The sequence below is a fragment of the Gamsiella multidivaricata genome (assembly GCF_025024155.1).
Source record: "Gamsiella multidivaricata strain RSA 2152 chromosome Unknown BC939scaffold_111, whole genome shotgun sequence".
Taxonomy (NCBI): Eukaryota; Fungi; Mortierellomycota; class Mortierellomycetes; order Mortierellales; family Mortierellaceae; genus Gamsiella; species Gamsiella multidivaricata.
Window position 1 is genome coordinate 28,960 of NW_026251819.1, and position 17,429 is coordinate 46,388.

Below are 17,429 nucleotides of genomic sequence, written 5' to 3' on the forward strand. Positions count from 1 at the left end.
ACATGGATGACACGGCAATTGAAAACAAAATTCACCTCCCTCTTTTCTTCTTTCCCCCTGACGAACGTGCTGACAGCCTGTAGCGACCCATCCTGACCAGTAGGAGCAATGGCCATCTGCCCGCGTGAAGGAACACGAGTGTATGGTTCAGTCCTATCAGGATACCCGCGGGTCTTGGTTTATTGCTTCTTTGCAATGACGCGACAATCAGCAAGACTCAAGAAGTCTAGTGTAACCATCCCGCGTCTGGCCCGCTCGATCTCTTCTTCGTCGTACACATCAAACTTGCCCATGATTGCACGTCCATCGCTGTCAACTTCGTAGGGCTCTCTAAACTTGCGAGCGAGTTGCACTTGAACCACGCTATCTGCCGCCGAGAAGGCCATAACTGTCGCCTCCTAACCAAAGAAGAGTATAAACAAAGTATCATATTTGAAGCACATGTTAATGTCGAATGTCAGCGCCGTATTCCTCCTTATAATGTCTCAAAGGTCATACCTTGAAGTCCGAGATAATTGGACTGTAAGAAGCATCCATTTCCAGTGTCTATCGATCAATAACAATGGGGGCAGATTTTGTCAGGGCTGACAATATTCCAGTTTTGATTCGCAGGAATTCATGATCCAAGTCGGGATCTATAACTCGTACCTTGTAAGCAATCATGTCGCCAATATTTGGATTGCCTTCCAGCCTTGGCAGGTCCTCGTAGTTTTGTGACAATGAATCAGCCTCAGAGTCGTCTTCGTGCATGCAAGTCGAATCCATATCCAGGGATGCGTCCCCCTTGACGGCCATTGATTCAACCATTGCTTTCGCGGATTCATTCTCGATATGCACGCCCTTCGTATTTTTAGCATTCGATCGGACGACCCTCTTCGACGCTGCGGCGCTAGAGGCCCTAGACATAGTCTTGCTGTCATTCAGCTCAACTGTCGTGATGATGACCTTTGCTGCAGCCTGGTTCTGCACTGAGTTGGAAGAGGCAATCGGTACACTAAAGTGCGATGAAACAGGCTCTATTTGGTTGCAAAGATCGGCTTGGTTCTGCTTAGGGACCGAAGTTGCGTGGCAACCTGCATTCGAGCTCTTTACCAGTGCAGCGTACTCCTTGGTCTTCTTGCGACGTTCATTTCTTGACTGTGTTCGAGGTAATCCCATTCCTGGGGCAGCATTACTAACAGATTTCACGACCGCTGGGGGCGCTGATGACCTGAAATCCGAGTCCGAGTCCGAGTCCGAGCTCGAGTCTGAGTTCGAATTGCTACTACTCGAATCGCTACTGCTCGAGTCGCTGCTGCTGGAATTACTGCTCTCCGATGATATCGATGAAGTTAAAGCCTTGCTCTTCGTTACTGAAGCAGTACTGTGTGTTCGATTTCCCAGAATCGAGTTTTGTTTGGAGGTTGAGGCCGCAGACAGTGGAGATGAAGATAATGCGGGTCCTTTGCGCCGTCGGGATGTACTGACTGCATTTGTTGTATTGACATGCTGTTTACAGTCAATGGTGTTAGGCTTGATTCTATTGTGCGTCCCGGTCCTAGTGCTTCCAGTATTGCTGTTCAGCTTCTGGCCATATTGTCTTCCATTATTGTTGTTGTTTGGCTGCGTGAGCTGCTGCTGCTTCTTTGGTTTCTGACGTGTGCTGGGTGAAGATGCTACCTTTACGACGCCAGCTCTTTTTTTCCGTGGGCTGTCTCGACTTTCCGATGCCGGTCCTATATCCTTCCTAGATCGTTTCACTCCGTCTATTACAACGGACACATAGTTTATAAACATTCAGCACTAGTACCATTTTTCACGAAATTTGTAAAGTCTTCTCATACCTGCAACAGGAAGAGACCTCGGCGGAAGGTTATCGCTCTTTCTTCGGATCATAACCCTGCCCAGTAATGAAAAGAGGCATTGACGTGTTATGAAGAATCACCGCTGGCTCGGGTAGGCGCATTCTCGCTCCAGATAGCTGGGCGCATTTTATAGCTCACTTACTGTAAAAGGTCGCCTTCCTTGATAGATCCAGCGATGGACGACACTGGCAACAGAAAGAAGCCGTCAAGGTCCAGGCGGATGGTCTTGCAGACTTGATCCAGGTTAAAGCCCTTCCTGATCGCCCTTTGTAGGTCGCGAATGGTTGCGCAGGAGGTCGGCACCTCGTACCAGCATCTGTAGGGAGGCAGAGGGTCTTCGAAAGTCAGACGGATACGCATGGAGTACGCGTGGTTTCGGGGAGGTTGGTTTGTCAGCTTGGACTGGGGGAGACAACTGGCTGCGCGCTCAGGGCTGTTCATGAGCTGTTCTCTTAAGAAGATCAACCCAAGCCACAGAGCACCTTTGGGTCAAAGAGAAAGCTAAAGTCCTAACCGCAGCTATTCTTCATTCTCTCCCATCTTATCCCTAGCTTGGTCGCAACCGACATCAATGGCGCAAATCAAGGCTGATCCCAACAAAGTGTCATGGGAGGAATCGGTATGTGAAAAAGACAATACTCAGATACCGTGATGGCTCTGCTGATCGCATGAATCGATGACTTGATGTGAGATGCTGACCGCCTGTATGTGGCCCCTTCTTGCTCTCTCAAATAGGAGTTTCCCATTTTATGTGAAACCTGCCTCGGCGACAACCCTTACTTACGCATGGTACTATAGGAGAAGGCTGCCCTGTGCATGATATTCGCTCAGCAAATTCGACAGGGACATGAAGCTCAGCTAAACACTGACTCTTACTCGATCTCTCCTTATTTTACTTGCTAGACTAAACAATCTCAGGCAAAGGAATGTAAAGTCTGTACTCGACCATTTACGGTCTTTCGGTGGTGTCCTGGCGTAGGCATGCGCTTCAAAAAGACCGAGATCTGCCAGACCTGTGCAAAGGTCAAGAACGTCTGCCAGACATGTTTGTTGGATCTGGAGTTTGGCCTTCCTGTTCAAGTTCGCGACACTGCTCTCGGGTTGGAGGACAATGCACCTCGATCAGATGTCAATAAGGAGTATTTTGCACAAAATATGGACGCGCATGTACGTATCCTCAACATGATTACTAGTCAACTTCTCTTTGCGTTATGAGCTCTAGTACTCACTCTTTACTTCGAACCTATATCACATCTAGTTTCAAAGCAACGAGGATGGGCTCGGGTCAAGTGGATTCGGGAAAGCAGAGTCGGCAGGACGAGAGATGTTGAAAAAGCTACAGAGGACGGAACCCTACTACAAGCGCAATAGACAACACATCTGCTCCTTCTTCGTTAAAGGAAACTGTACTCGTGGAGCAGAGTGTCCATACCGCCACGAGATGCCTCAGGAAGGAGAATTGAAGCATCAGAATCTCAAGGACCGTTATTACGGAACGAATGACCCTGTGGCTCGCAAGATCTTGACAGGATCAAAAACTGGGGGTGCAGGGCGACAGTTTGCTCCACCAGAGGACAAGACCATTGTGAGTTTGACGTACTTTTTGATGACCAATGTTGGTCCCTAATTGCTGAAAACAAGATTGTTTAACGATACCTCTGCCTTTTCTTAGACCTCACTGTTTATCACTGGCGTCACTGAAGGCATCATGGAAGCGGATCTCAAAGGATTCTTTTATGTCTTTGGGGAGATCAAGTCAATTGTGGTGGCTCACAAATCCAAATGCGCTTTTGTCAATTTCACAACCAGAACGGGAGCAGAATTGGCGTTCGAAAAATCCGGAGGCGGTGTAAATATTCAAGGCGTCCCTCTGAGGGTTTCATGGGCACGGTCAAGGCCTGTGGGCGCTAGAAGCGAACAAAAAGGAGAGACAGCACCATCACCCACAACGATCATGGATACTCTACAGGCTGGCCCACCTCCACCCCCCGGCAGCTCATCCAGTTTTACGTATCCAAGTCAAGACCCAACGTATCAAGGATCGACAAGCAAGCATAGGTAGAATGGTCATACCGAGACCCTGGAACCTGCATTAAGATTTTCTTTGTAGGTCATATGCCTTGCTCCAGATGTTTGGATGAAATGAAATTGGGAAGCACTCGTTGAGCAAGGTCCTCCCAGATAATGTATAGTACGTATACAGCGCCTCCAACGAGCATCTCAGATTATTAGGTAGAAATGGTCGCCATAACTGGGCCGTACATATCCAAAAAAAAAAAAAAAAATTCGACGCGACTTCCAAAAACAACCTTGAAAGACTTGCATCGCTTTGAAATCCGCTCATTTCGTATTCCTCGTCCCGAAAGCATACATTTCTGTAAGCAAACATCTCTGCCGCGTATTTCTTACCCAGCAAACCCGATTACCATAGGCCTGCTTCAATAGCTTCCCTCGTAGCTCACTTTTAAAATATTTATTCCCATGCCGTCTACTGAAATTGCTGTAGTAAACCAGTGATTGGAATAAACGTCAGTGCAAGCATGTACTTGAACAAGGGACTGACCATATTCCGAGCTGGGTCTTGCAGTCGGATCTTGATTTCTCCTTTGCGACCAGAGCTCGTGAACAAAAGGAGAAGCGCGCTGAGAAAGAAGATCGATGGCAATTGCAGGAGGAAGTCCAGCATTAGGCGCTGTCCGAGGATGCTGCGATTGATTTTGGCACGACCGCACTGGCGAAGGTCCTCTTCATGTCGATTCTGGCGGGAGCACTAGAAAGCGAGCCCTCTACTGAAGAGATATCGAGAAAACGCGCTACATAGTGAAGACATGCACAATGGAGGGCTGGAAGAGTTTGAGGTGGACCTGGATAAGCTCGACGATGGTCTTCATAGAATAAAAGTCATTTGTGACAGTAGCTCGACGCTGAAGGTGTTCTGAATAGTCCCGTCCAGATAACCTCGTGGCATATTTCGAATAGCTTTCTTTCATTTGTGCTTTCTTAATAAAGTTGCTCTTTGCGATAGTTCTAGTGCTGTCTCGCTGTCTAAGTGTAAGTACTGTTGACCATGTAAAGAGTATAGCCATCAAAGGCTTTAGTGCTGGACCTGAGCGTGTCGCTGGTTGCATGGCTACAGAGCTTGCCTGCTGCGCTCCTTTGCCATGCTCGGAGTAGGAAAGTTCCAGCATGTGAGGAAAGGAAACGTGTGAGCATCAGCCACGATGCACTCTTTCATCAACCGTGCCTCTATAATCCTTTTTCTATCGCTCGCATCCACAGCCCTTGCCTATGCCCCACCATGCTGTCTGCCTCAGCCTTACCACTCCTTTATTATTTTATCTTTATCGCTTTTTATTTTGGCATTCCGCAGATGCGAGTGGAAGGTATTTCCCATTTTTGGAAGAACAGGAGGTGGAGGCAGCGTCCATGAACGTGGCCTCGGTCCGGGATGGGGACATGGATATCCTCGGTGTGTATTTTTCCTACATCCGCAGATCGTGTATGAGACACTCCGACGCGCCTCCTAGTCCGCAACTCCGTAATCATTAACTGAATTCAGTCGCGGTAGGGTCCGTCCGCGCGCTCCACAAGACGATGTCATGGACATTTACCCAAGATCCGGCAACCCATCCTGCGCTTTGATGGTCTGCCGATACGCAGAAGGCGAAGGCGTGGGGAAATAGAAAGATCAGGAGCAGCAAGGATGCGGATACCATGGGCAATCAGGCTAAGAGGACCCAGGAGATGAAAGTCTCCGATAAAATCAACCCATCCGCAAGGACACAAGCGCAAGCTTGTCGGGTCGACCCAGAAAGCAAAGGAGGGCTTAGCCGCTACAGGGATTGATTCAGTGATAAAGAACGGCTTCTTTGCCGGGTTGGAGGAGCTGTGCTGGAACATGTGTCGCTGCGTTGGAGAAACGGGCGTCTGTATTGGTCGCAAGGCGAAGCAACATCTTGGTTAGGCTATGGTTGCCTCGTCGGTTCAGATATACTCTTCTATGGCATGAAGGTGCTCCTCAGAAAGAACCTCCGTAATCATACCTTCGCGTCGTGGAAGGTGGAATATGTGATTCAGAAGCTGGAAGTCGGCGAGGCCCAGTAGATTGCCGCTGCCGTCACTACGACCAACAACTACACGAGCCATGTGCCAGGCCGGTCGTTCGCAAAGGGTCTCGCTGTGCTGCATGGATGTGATCCAGCCCACAAGTAGGGCGTCCTGGATCACTATTGCAGCCAGATGTGAGTAAGCAGCGGGATATCTGGCAAATTTCCTTTGACAAGGCCGAGACCTCGGAAGAGGAGCATAAAAGAAGTGAGGCTATTGACGCGAAGATGAAGGGGATCGTGCAAAGTGTCATCAGATACCCCCAAGAGTAAGTGTCTTTATTTAACGTCAATGATGCGGGGACCGGAGAGCTACTATATATATAAGGAACAGAAGCGAAGCGTTGGAAATATGGTCGGAGACGTAATAAACAGTAATTTCGCGACAGAAACAATGAGCGTTGGAATGATTGATCGCCGCCTTCAACACGGACTGCAGTAGAATTACGGCGCCGGCGTCTATTTTCAAGCAAGCCAGTGTATCAGGTCGGCTCTCCAGGGCCTCGTCAAGCTCAACACAGATTTGCAGGACGCTCGTAAAAGGAATGTGCCACTAGGACGACGGCCTGAAGGGCAACGGTGGCAGGTTTGACTCGGCGTTAGCGACACTCGAACCTTTCAAGTCAATGCTCAGAAACAAGGGTGCCGTGAGCCAGGGGGCTTTTTCGAAAGCTGTTTTTCCACGGCTATATAACTAACTATGGCCAACACGCCTGTGTGGTATTTCCCTATAATAATTCCTTGCCGCATGTGCTCGATATTGATTCTTTACCCTGCCAGGGCCAGCTCAGCGCACTGACAATTCGGCTTTCGTCCATACCAGAGTACAAAAGGGCTAAGGACAATGTCAAGACATCAATCAAGGAGAGTATCCTGGTCATGGATAGCACCACATAGACGGGGAAGTACGTGCTCCCTGGCACTCTGCAAACCGATGGACACCAGCTTAAAATCCACTCATACAGCCTGGATCACTCAGCGCAGGAAGAAGGACGAGAACGAGGGCGAGGAAAAAGACAAGGACAGCAGCGAAAACTCCTCTCAGAGCAGCGCCTCCCGCTCAAGAAAGCCGTCAACAGCGAATAAGGGCTATCGGCAGGACGTCGCAGGTGCCTTCCAGGTCTCGGCCGAGTCCACAGGGCCCAAGATGGAGTACCTGACCGAAGCGATCCATGGCCCACATACACTGCAGGAGGAAACTGCTAAAGCATTTTGTTCGCACTAATGAGGGGAGATACGATATGGGTAGGCCTCTAACCATCTAGTGCTACGAATATTGCTATGTGCATAGGCTGCCGGCGAAGAGATGCTGGTATGCTGTGTCGACGTTCGGAATTCGTCGACGTCTTGCTGCAGATATCACCAGAGAGTCTAGACTCAGGACCACTCGACCATCTGTCATGACCCGACTTGTGGTAGTCTCTGGCCATCGGCATATGACGCAGCACACAAGTTGAACCCCAAGACCGGCCTCTAGCGCGATCAGAACCAAAACGCTGGTCAGAACATGGCTAACGCTGCCCTTCAATAGGTAAAGGATTTCAGTGGCCCGACGCGCCGATCTGGCAACTTATCAAGAGGCAAGAAATGCCCATTGGAACGGCGCATAACAATATGGAAATTGCTATTTGTGGCCAGTCGAATTTTCTTATTTGTCGATCGGTGTATTTTGATATGACACACTTCGCTATTTGTCGACCGGTGGTTGTCGACCGGTATGTCGCTACATAGCTGTATCACTTGTAGCACCGTGGCTTCCATCTTTACGCATCAGGTAGCCTTCAAGGCGCGTCTACTGCTGCTTATATCGCAACTAATGCACTCTGTCTGTCTGCCAGTCCATCAGTGCATCTGTTCATGTCGTTTGGCGCGTCTTTTTCTTTGCTTTTATTACAAACTGGTCTGAAATCATTGACCACATCGGGAGCGATGATTCTAGACCCAAGACAGAAGCAAAATATACGGCAAAAAAAATATTCGCAGATGTAATATCCACGGCAGGCTCAAGATATAAGGTAGGCATAAGATCCAATTCGTATCTGTATCCTACAAGATTCTTTGACCGCCGCGAGCACCGGGCCTGGCCTTGGGACTCGGCATACTTTGCAGCTGGTATACGATCGACTCCGAGAGATGAGTAGATTCACAGCAGCTTTAAGTCGTCGCTGGGTCCGGTACCTTCTCTATTACAAGTTTTCGAGGCAGTCAGAGATAATGTATCAAAGGAAGCCATGACCATGACGCACATCAAGCTCAGGCCTGCCAAGACAAACAGCAAGCAGATGTCGCAGTGCAAAGCTCTGTTTGGAAAATCTGTCCTGCATCAGATGGAAGCCGAAATTGCAGAATTCTTGTTTTATGGAGCCTCTCTCTGCTCATGCGAAGGACGTCTAGTTAGAAGAGTATGTTGAGGATGAAGCAGTAAGTTTATTGTTTCTGTTTTTATTTTGTTGGCGCTCTTTGAATGTTACAATTCGGTTGATAGTGTTATCATGCAAGATCGCCGCAGGGAATCGCTAACTGCGATGTTCTCTCGGTTTGGAGAGTATAATGTAGAGTGCATCTATGAAATTTCCCACCTCGCGAATCCCGCTCGCGTTCAGTATGTGATGCTTATGAAAGATAGATTCTATCTCTGCACAACCTCCACTTTCACGACACTGGCCTGGGCTGTTGCCGGTTTTTTAAACTGATATTGATGATAAAAGTGAAAGTACTATATAAGTCTTGCCAGGAGGAGATGGCTCCGCGAGGCTCATCTAGACAGCTCCGAGCCCGACTTGGCTAAGGGACCATTCGTGTTCCCCGCCACTCACAATGAAGCAATTAGCGCTGCTGAAAAAGCCTCACCACGAGGCTACACGAGAACCATCGACAGCCCCTTCATTTCATCAAGGACGGTGCGACCAAGTCCGAAGGTCCTGTCTCAAAAGGAGAACTCTTTGGGAAGATAAAGAAGACGGAAGAAAAGGAATCATTCGATTCGGAATTGGCTATGAAAGCGGTCAACATGCTCGGTACGAAATTGCGGATAATGGTGGTATTTACGGCCTGCAGGATCCTATTAATGCCAGCGGTAAAGGTAGTTGCGATATAAGCAGCAGTAGACGCGCCTTGAAGGCTACCTGATGCGTAAAGATGGAAGCCACGGTGCTACAAGTGATACAGCTATGTAGCGACATACTGGTCGACAACCACCGGTCGACAAATAGCGAAGTGTGCCATATCAAAATACACCGATCGGCAAATAGCAATTTCCTTTATTTTTTGACGACGCCTGCATGAGAGTGAGTTGCTGCATTAGTTCTGCAAGTGGCACGAACCCTCTTCTCACAATCGAGTCACATCCATTCCCTGGGAGCTATGGCTCGCGAGGCTCGGTCTTTCTGGGATCAGGAGAGGAATGGGCGTATTGTCCTGGAAGAAACTATCGCGCATTTTATGATAAGCAAGGTCAACTACCGCTCCAATCCAGAACCACAACAAGATACCACGGACAGTGCTGACTAGGTTGGCAAAAGGATGCGCAGAAGAGAGCGCGGAAGGAAGCCATTGTCGAGGGACTTGAAAACTGCAAACAGGAGCTGGGTACCATCGCCCCTGATAAAAGGACTAGAAAGTGCTGATTGGAGTGTATGCAGGCTAGCATTGTAGCTCTTAAAAGCACTATTTATGTGGTGAAAGGCGTGAATGAGGCGGAAATACCAGTGATCTGGACTAACCTAGTTGGATAAACTTCCATCATTCCATTAAATGGCCGATCAGAGAATTTGGGCAAGAATTATTATACCTCTCCAGGATACAATCAAGGAAGGCTTTGCAGACTGCATTGTCCCGACAATTGCACACCGACTGAATACAACTATGGAGTCGGACAAAGTCTTCGTGATGGATGGTGGCGTGGTGATGGAATTCGGTGAGCCCACAAGTTGTTGCAGGGCCTTAATGGTGCCATTGCGGAGTTGGTGAGCCATGCAGGGGAGGCTGCGTCCAAGAGGGTGGAGCAGCGGTATGGGGAAGAAAAGACACTCGAGCGTGAGGATCCACCACCAACTGCCGCAACAACCAGCACAACCATAGGGCTTGCAAAGACGCTAAGGCACTCACACCAATTCTTGCAGCATAGAGGAGAGTTTGAGGCGCTTACCAGGGCTAAAACTCATGAGAACACTGAAGTCGACCAGTCCAACACCCGAAGCTGCTCCTGTACCCGTGCCTGGATTATCCTCAAAAGATGTGCCGCGAGCCCTGGAGGTAGCTCTGCACGACCAAAAGAGGAGACCGCGGTGGAGAAGCAGCTCCGGAAGCAGCTTAAGGACCCGTTTACTGGGTCTAGGGGAAATCGAACGTTAAAAGTTCTGGCCGAGCGTCCTATGGCCACATTACATGTTCAGAGCATCCCTAATAAAAACGATCTAATGCATCTGTCCGAGCAAATCAATGCTAGCGTTGGAGAGAGTTTGTTTGTGTTCGTGTAGACAGGACGATCGGGAAGGTTCGTATGCTGCTCTTTTTAGTGTAACAGCAACGCGACCCACCACCACTCAGATGGCAGGATTGAGGGGGCGTGCTCGCAGTATGGGTTTCACCAGCAACTCCAACGGGCCATTTCTCGGCCCTTTTCTGTACTGCGCTGCTACCGTGCCTGGTTTCGAAGAGGACCTACCCATACCTTTTGGTCGTAACAACATGTCGCTTCTGTACCGACCCGCGCAGACATGGGGCCCCTCACGACTTGCGTCATTTTTATTGAGATGTCTTTCTTTTCTTCTGGCCGTTCTTAACCATCTCCATCCTCGCTTTTCCCAACTCCTTCCTCTCACAAATACGATCGCGTCCTTTATCCTCGCACAATGTCTTTGCTTTCATCACGAGCGCATCCCTCTGAGAGTTTGCTTCTCAAGTCAAGGCGCTCTCGCTCACTCCTCACCGTGACGGGTCTCTTACAGCCACGCCCTTCCAAGAGCCCAGAGCCTCAGCCATGTACCGCTCACACATCCTTCCAAGCCGCGCTTCCTACGGAACTCTGGTGCCTCATCCTGGATATCGTCCCTACACTGGACCTTTTCAGTCTGTACAACACCTCCAGGTACATGCGAGCGCTCACGGCTCCGCCGCTGGTGCGGGTCATGGCATCCAAATCCCTTCGACTCTACTTTTACCAAGAATATGTCCGCCGGGTTGGTATCGACTTCGTGTTTGACCATTTTGATCTAGAACGGGATCGAGTCGTGTTCCGGCCCCAGATCATGGACCATCAACACCGCTTTCGGTGCGGTTTGACACTGCAGAGTCCACAACTAGAGGAGATTGCAGTCGAGTCCATGACGAAATCGACTATAGCGACCCATCAGGTCCAGCTTTCGAGGAGTCGCTACTACATTGTACTCGATAACAAAGCCGTACGGGAATCAGCCTCAACAGCTTCAACAGTATCTATATCTCAATCAGCATCAACGTTAGTAGCATCGAAGCCATTCCCAACCACAGGTTCAGGAGTAAGGGCGCCTGCAACACCTTCATCAGAAACGCCAGAAGCGGTTGTATCGGAGCCGGTAGAAGGACAAAGAGGTGGACCTCTCAAGCGAACCACCATTACTGATGAAAGAGGGTATAAAGGAAGTAACAACTTTCTGGACAAAACCTGCCCAGTCCACATCCGCAAGGATGGGACCCGAGAGATAGACGGTACCCGATACTGTTTTCTGCAGAGCTACCCTTGGTCATTACACTACCAAGTCGCCCGCGCACCCTTCAGCTCACGTTCAAGCGAGGCCGAAAACCACAGCGATAGTGGAGGCAAGCCCAAAAAACGCGAGCAGTTTTTCTTCGACATCCACGAAGAGCTCCGTGCTCAAGCCCAGCCTAGCGTGAGTGGGAGAGCGAATGGTGACGGTGACGATAACAGGAACATCTCTCCTGAAGAAGGCTATTACACCAATGTAAATATGAGCTCTTGTAAAATATCCAGGCACCCAGGCATCGCCCTTTGTGAAATCAATACTGCAACCACCAACACCTACACCAAAACCAACAGTACGGCGAACAATGGACCGCGCTACTTCCGTGTACTCCGATTCGAATGCAGCATGAACTTTTTGGATCCCAAACGGGCAACGCGCAATATCATCGGACGCTGGCTAGAGGGCAAAGTGCATCGATGGAAGAAGGCCCTGGCCAGCAAAAAGCAACCTCAGCAGCTCAGTGGTGCAGACGCAGGGGCCCCTGAACAGACCAACCAGACTACAGCTAGGGGCAATAACAGCAGTAGGGTCATTCACACGATCGACAGCATTCTCGGAAGTCCCAGCCTCACAATAGCTTGTAACAGCAACAGCAACGGCAGCAGCAGGCATCCAGCGCAGGACGGCAGCGCGGGGATTGATGGCATTCAGCCTGCAACTCGTGATCTCGATGGCACTGCCCATAGCCTGGTGATAGTGCAGGCGTTTTAGTTGTGGAATAAACATATCGGACGAACTTTGCGAACCTCTGATAACATGCTCACGATGCGTATTGCTGGGCACGACTTTGTATATACACGTGGCAAACACCGCATTGTACCTCAAGTAGTATGTGTGCTCTGCACTTCCTCACTTTCTGTACAGCATCTCCTCTTCTCATCGTTGTCGACAGCACAACTCCACCCATCCTCCCCAGATCATTCCGCCAAAGCAAATTTTCATGCTGTCCGTCTTCCAAACCAAATCCGCAAAACTCGAGGCCGAGAAAAAACCCGAATCTGGCCCCGAACCAGACCTTGCTGAACCCATTGGGCCTGTTGCACCTGCTCAGCCTGCAGACATCGCCATGCCAGACACCGATGCTCAGGCCGAGACTCTGCTTGCGCTGCAGGAGCATGACCTTGAGCATGAGGACGGCATACCCCCTCCCCCTGAGCCAGTAGGTGAACGTCGACCGTGAACACACGGGCCCTGAGGCTAACCGTCCATATGGCTCTAACTCTTTTTTTTTTTCTGTCTATTTATCCAACCTCAGATTCGATGGTTCCATGCTGTGGACTCACCTTTGACAAAGCCCCATGAGCCCAGAAGGAATCTAAAAACGCCTCCTCCGCCCAGAAAGCCTGCCACAACATGGGTACCATTCAGTATCCGGGACTCCAATGCACTCGAGAGGGCCTACCAATTGACCCAACCTTCGCGCGAAGAAAGAGTTGTGTCGCAGGAGACAGCAGCAGGTGCAGAAGGTGCAGCAGTGGATCATACACATCAGGAGCAGGTTGCAAGGCTTCATGTGCCCGACCCCAATGGACCGAACGTTTCAGCGTCGTTATCATCTTCGTCTGCAGGCACGTCCATCCTCGTAAACGAGGATTATCTTTTTCAAGTGAACATTCAGAAAATGGAGATCAAGCCCGTAGGTTTGCCCTTTTGGACTATCATATGGCTTTTTCTAGATTGGGCAAACTGACCAAGGAAAGATATAATCCTGTGTGCTCATGATTAGGTTTACTGGCTGGGGCCAACGTATGAGGTCAGGCGAGCTGTGTGGTTCTTACAGCTGGACGGCAAATTCGTCCCATGCGAGGCCAATCTAACTCAGCAGATTGAATATGGATACAAGTAAGCACTGATGGATAAACCTTTGGGCTGTCCCTCTTTGTGCCGAAACTAATCAGGTGATCATTCATGTAGCAAACATCGGCCCTGGATTGCTCCTCCTCCAACACTGGATGCATCGGGGAAGGAAGTGGTCGAAGTCAGACCCGAGAAAAGTTGGGCGCTTCTTGGCAAATACATCTCACAATACGTCGTCTTTACTGACGCCCACCATGCATGGTTACTGAGGTACATCGATGACGGTATCGCTGTCATACGTAGGCTAAGCAAGAACTGGTCGAAACCGGCCTCTAACACCCTTTTTATTATTATTACTACTATTTGGAATAGCGATGATCTGAAAAGTAAATTTGCAAAGACAATATTCACCAAAGTATCTCTGACCGCGACACTAGGAGGGGCGCATCTAATTCGAGGTTACGATGAGGTCGAAAAGTTTGTCTCCAAGAAGGCGTCCGAGGATGCGGCCCAGAAAAAGAAGGATGGTACCGACACAAAGAAGAAGGAAACTTCAGAGATCCAGAAGAAAAGAGAAGCCGCACAGTCGCTGCAGCAAAAGACTAAGCGATTGACAGAGGAAGAGAAGGATACCATCCAGGAGTCTCACGAGATTGACGACTACTCAAATGAGGAAGAGAACGAGGAGCGGACGATCGACCACCTAGTGCTGGTGATCCACGGCGTCGGACAAAAGCTGGGCGATAGGATGGAGGCCATCAATTTTATCCACGATGTCAATGTCATGCGACGGACTATGAAGGAGACTGCGGCGACTTTTGTTCAGCAGTCGCCGGGAAATGCGACGCCCAAGGACCAGGCTGGTGGTGCGGAAAAGGACAAGGAGGCGACGTCAAAGATGGGAGGTTCAACTGCGTCCAAAAATCCATATGCAGTACCGTCCGGATCAGGAGTCCAGGTTTTACCTGTCGAGTGGAGAAGACAGATTACATTCGGCATGGCAAACGAGGATGAGGAACTTCAACGGGATCTGAGCACACCAGAGGCCGAGGAGGGCTGCCCAACTATGGAGGACATTATGCTGGACGGCGTGCCTACTATTCGTATGCTTGTTTCGGATGTCCTGATGGATGGTAGGTTGTACTTGTATGAAGCTGCTCCTTTTGCTTTTGCTGAGTATACTCGATGTTACTAACGACTCTGCTGATATGTACACTTGTAGTGCTCCTTTACATGACGCCCAGCTATAAGCGCAAAATGATGGAGGTTGTCACGAACGAGCTGAACAGGGTCTACAGAAGTTTCGTTCATCACAACCCAGACTTCTTGCGCAGAGGTGGCAAGGTCTCAATTCTAGGCCATTCGCTTGGATCACTACTCGCGCTCGACATCCTGAACCATCAACCCTTCAGCCCAATGCAATATCAGCCCATTCCTTCATCGCCAGTGTACGAAAAGTTCATCTCGTTCGACCAGGGGATGTACAATCCAGTGTCCCTGGACTTTCCGGTGACCAATTTTTTCGCTCTCGGCAGCCCTATTGGTCTGTTCTTGCTGCTCAAGGGATGCAAATTAGGTGCTAGGCTCTCGGACGCGAGCACCACAGGTGAGTCGACACTGGCGCCTTGTTTCCGACCAGCGGTTGAAAATCTATACAACATCTTTCACCGCTCAGATCCAGTAGCACATCGTGTGGAGCCGTTGATCTCGCGATCATTTGGATCAAAGACTCGACCAGCGCTTATTCCGTATCACAAGGGCGGTCTCAAAGGTCTTCATATCGGTATTCAGGATTTCAGCAACGACCTTGCGAATCGAGCCAACACCATGATTGAGTCAGTCAAAATGGGGATCACCACCTCAATGTTCACCCGTGCACTCGGATTCCGGACCAACCCTATGTCAAACGCAGCAGTGATCCATAGCGTCAAAGTACAGGAAGCTGGAGGTGCGTCCGGCTTGGCGAGCGAGACGGAGATGAGCACGATTATTGATGGATCGGAACTTGTGGACGGAGCGCTCTCGCAGGCCAATGGATCGACGACGCCTAGAGTAACACCGGAGATGAATAGCATGATCAGCAAGGCCAAGGTCAAAGCCCTGAACAAGACTGGACGAGTGGACTGGTGTCTACAGGAGGGGGTGTTCGAAAACGCCTATCTCTCGGCCCTCTCAGGTATGGATAGTGCCCAATTCTTCCTACGGCATGATATGGTACGATGTTATATATGAGTGAACATGATCTTGTTAACGCGCGTATGTTGCCTACGGTTTAGTTCATATGCAGTATTGGTCCGACAGCGATGTCGCAGCCTTTATAATCCGCCAGACCTACGACATGGACTCTAAATAGACCTCAGTTGAATAAAGACCCTTCACCGAAAAAAAATTAAAAAAAAGTGCTGTGCAAGTCTTGCTGTGCGAAGCCACATGTGGATGTCAAGGTAATGGCAGGCTCTTTAAATCTCTTTCAAGCCTTCGCCATCACCACATCTGAACATCTGATCCTTCATCTCAAACAACATGGCCACTGCTGTCAGTAAACCCCCCTGCGTGGTCTGCAAAACACCCTCAATAACCCGGTGCTCGCGTTGCAAGGTGGTGCACTATTGTTCCGAAACCTGCCAGCGCAGGGACTGGCCCACCCATAAGATCGCCTGCACCCCCTCTACCTCCTCTACAGCGACCCCCACTACCAAAGCGACACCGCCAACCTCTTCTTCCTCGCCTCCCTCTTCCTCAACAGCAACAGAAAACAAGCAGACATCATCAACGCCGACACTTCCAGACCCCAGCAAAGTCTTAAACGCTCATCCAATAGAATCCAAGACGTCGCCCACTTCGATTCGCAAGACCAGTCCGCAGGCATCGTCCACGACACTCAAGTTCGAGTACCAGCCCTCGCCGGATGGCGTAGATGAGAACTTGGTCTTGTTTTTCCATGGGCTGGGTGATAAGATTAAGCCGAATTTTGTCAAGCTGGCACAGAATATGCAGTTGCCCCAGACAGCGACGTGCTGTGTCCAGGCACCGACCCCAGTGCCGTATCTGGAGCAAGAGGGGTGGCAGTGGTACCCGTCCTTTAACAACTTGAACGGGGAGTGTAAGTGACACTAGCAGCAGCAATAGCCTCTTTTTTTTTGTACTTCATATTAATACGCCTTGTATCTCCATAGTACTTGGCCCCGACAGCCCCGAGAGAATGTTGCAAGTCAAGCAGCTGGTGCGCCCAGAGCTTATAAAGCTGATTCGTCACTGCATCGATCACTGCGGGTTTGAGTCACGCAAGATTTCGTTGTTTGGGTTCTCACAGGGAGGGGAGATTGCGCTGGACTTGGCGGCGTTTGGAGGACTGAACCTGCGGGCGGTGATCAGCGTGGCAGGGTATTTAATGGAGGAGGCGCAAAATGACGAGCCGGCGGTGAAGCCGTCGAACACGCAGGTGCTGGTGATGCAGGGGGACAAAGATGATCTACGGACGATTCAGGAGGCGAAGGCGCGGTTCAAGTATTTGCAGAAGACGTTTGGAAAGGCGAACGTAGAGCAGCAGATCGTAGAAGGAATGGGCCATGGTATGCCGGCCAGCGAGGTAAGGGATACAAAGGGACGGGTCGTTTTGCTATTATGAAGGACCTGCGCAGCCGATATGAAATTTGACTTTTCCTTATAATATTCCCATAGTCTGGTTGGCGGCCGTTGATGGAGTTCTTTGCAAGGGTCCTGGATCATCGTTCCACGACTATGGAGGGCATGTCAAACGTATATGAAATCAAGTAAGCATACGGAAGGCTGAGTGCGCTCTTCGTGTATAGCTACTGCTGCCGAGGGAAAGAGAAGAGGTAGAGACTACAGTGCGTGTGTATCCTACGTCGAAGACAAACAAACAAACAAAAAAGCATTGTATCGTACATGTCTTGGCAGATCGAAAGAACAAAAAG

The 17,429-nt window shown here is 49.8% G+C and overlaps 6 protein-coding genes across 6 annotated transcripts; 5 read left to right on the forward strand and 1 right to left on the reverse strand.

Annotated features, from left to right (window-relative positions):
- The first annotated feature begins 634 nt into the window (after positions 1-634).
- Positions 635-2,027, forward strand: BC939DRAFT_29501 (uncharacterized protein). Its single transcript, XM_051551327.1, has 2 exons — positions 635-1,935; positions 2,012-2,027. The coding sequence occupies exon 1, from the start codon at positions 749-751 to the stop codon at positions 1,634-1,636; it is 888 nt and encodes a 295-aa protein (XP_051406899.1). The 5' UTR covers positions 635-748; the 3' UTR covers positions 1,637-1,935; positions 2,012-2,027.
- Positions 2,028-2,308: 281 nt separating this feature from the next.
- BC939DRAFT_467688 (uncharacterized protein) lies at positions 2,309-4,138 on the forward strand. The gene is made up of 5 exons (XM_051557823.1): positions 2,309-2,463; positions 2,580-2,633; positions 2,748-3,011; positions 3,103-3,429; positions 3,517-4,138. The coding sequence occupies exons 1-5, from the start codon at positions 2,416-2,418 to the stop codon at positions 3,904-3,906; spliced, it is 1,083 nt and encodes a 360-aa protein (XP_051406900.1). The 5' UTR covers positions 2,309-2,415; the 3' UTR covers positions 3,907-4,138.
- A 1,697-nt stretch (positions 4,139-5,835) lies between these two features.
- Positions 5,836-6,239, reverse strand: BC939DRAFT_467689 (uncharacterized protein). The gene has a single exon (XM_051557824.1). The coding sequence runs from the start codon at positions 6,202-6,204 to the stop codon at positions 5,965-5,967; it is 240 nt and encodes a 79-aa protein (XP_051406901.1). The 5' UTR covers positions 6,205-6,239; the 3' UTR covers positions 5,836-5,964.
- A 4,564-nt stretch (positions 6,240-10,803) lies between these two features.
- BC939DRAFT_481682 (uncharacterized protein) lies at positions 10,804-12,405 on the forward strand (the record flags this gene model as incomplete). Its single annotated transcript, XM_051559046.1, has 1 exon — positions 10,804-12,405. The coding sequence occupies one exon, from the start codon at positions 10,804-10,806 to the stop codon at positions 12,403-12,405; it is 1,602 nt and encodes a 533-aa protein (XP_051406902.1).
- A 229-nt stretch (positions 12,406-12,634) lies between these two features.
- Positions 12,635-15,844, forward strand: BC939DRAFT_481683 (DDHD domain-containing protein; the record flags this gene model as incomplete). The annotated part of the gene is made up of 8 exons (XM_051559047.1): positions 12,635-12,853; positions 12,950-13,330; positions 13,421-13,536; positions 13,609-13,761; positions 13,864-14,624; positions 14,714-15,097; positions 15,167-15,667; positions 15,768-15,844. The coding sequence occupies 8 exons, from the start codon at positions 12,635-12,637 to the stop codon at positions 15,842-15,844; spliced, it is 2,592 nt and encodes an 863-aa protein (XP_051406903.1).
- Positions 15,845-16,014: 170 nt separating this feature from the next.
- BC939DRAFT_481684 (Alpha/Beta hydrolase protein) lies at positions 16,015-17,268 on the forward strand (the record flags this gene model as incomplete). Its single annotated transcript, XM_051559048.1, has 3 exons — positions 16,015-16,594; positions 16,668-17,080; positions 17,173-17,268. 3 exons carry the CDS (start codon positions 16,015-16,017, stop codon positions 17,266-17,268), a joined length of 1,089 nt encoding a protein of 362 aa, XP_051406904.1.
- Positions 17,269-17,429: the final 161 nt, after the last annotated feature.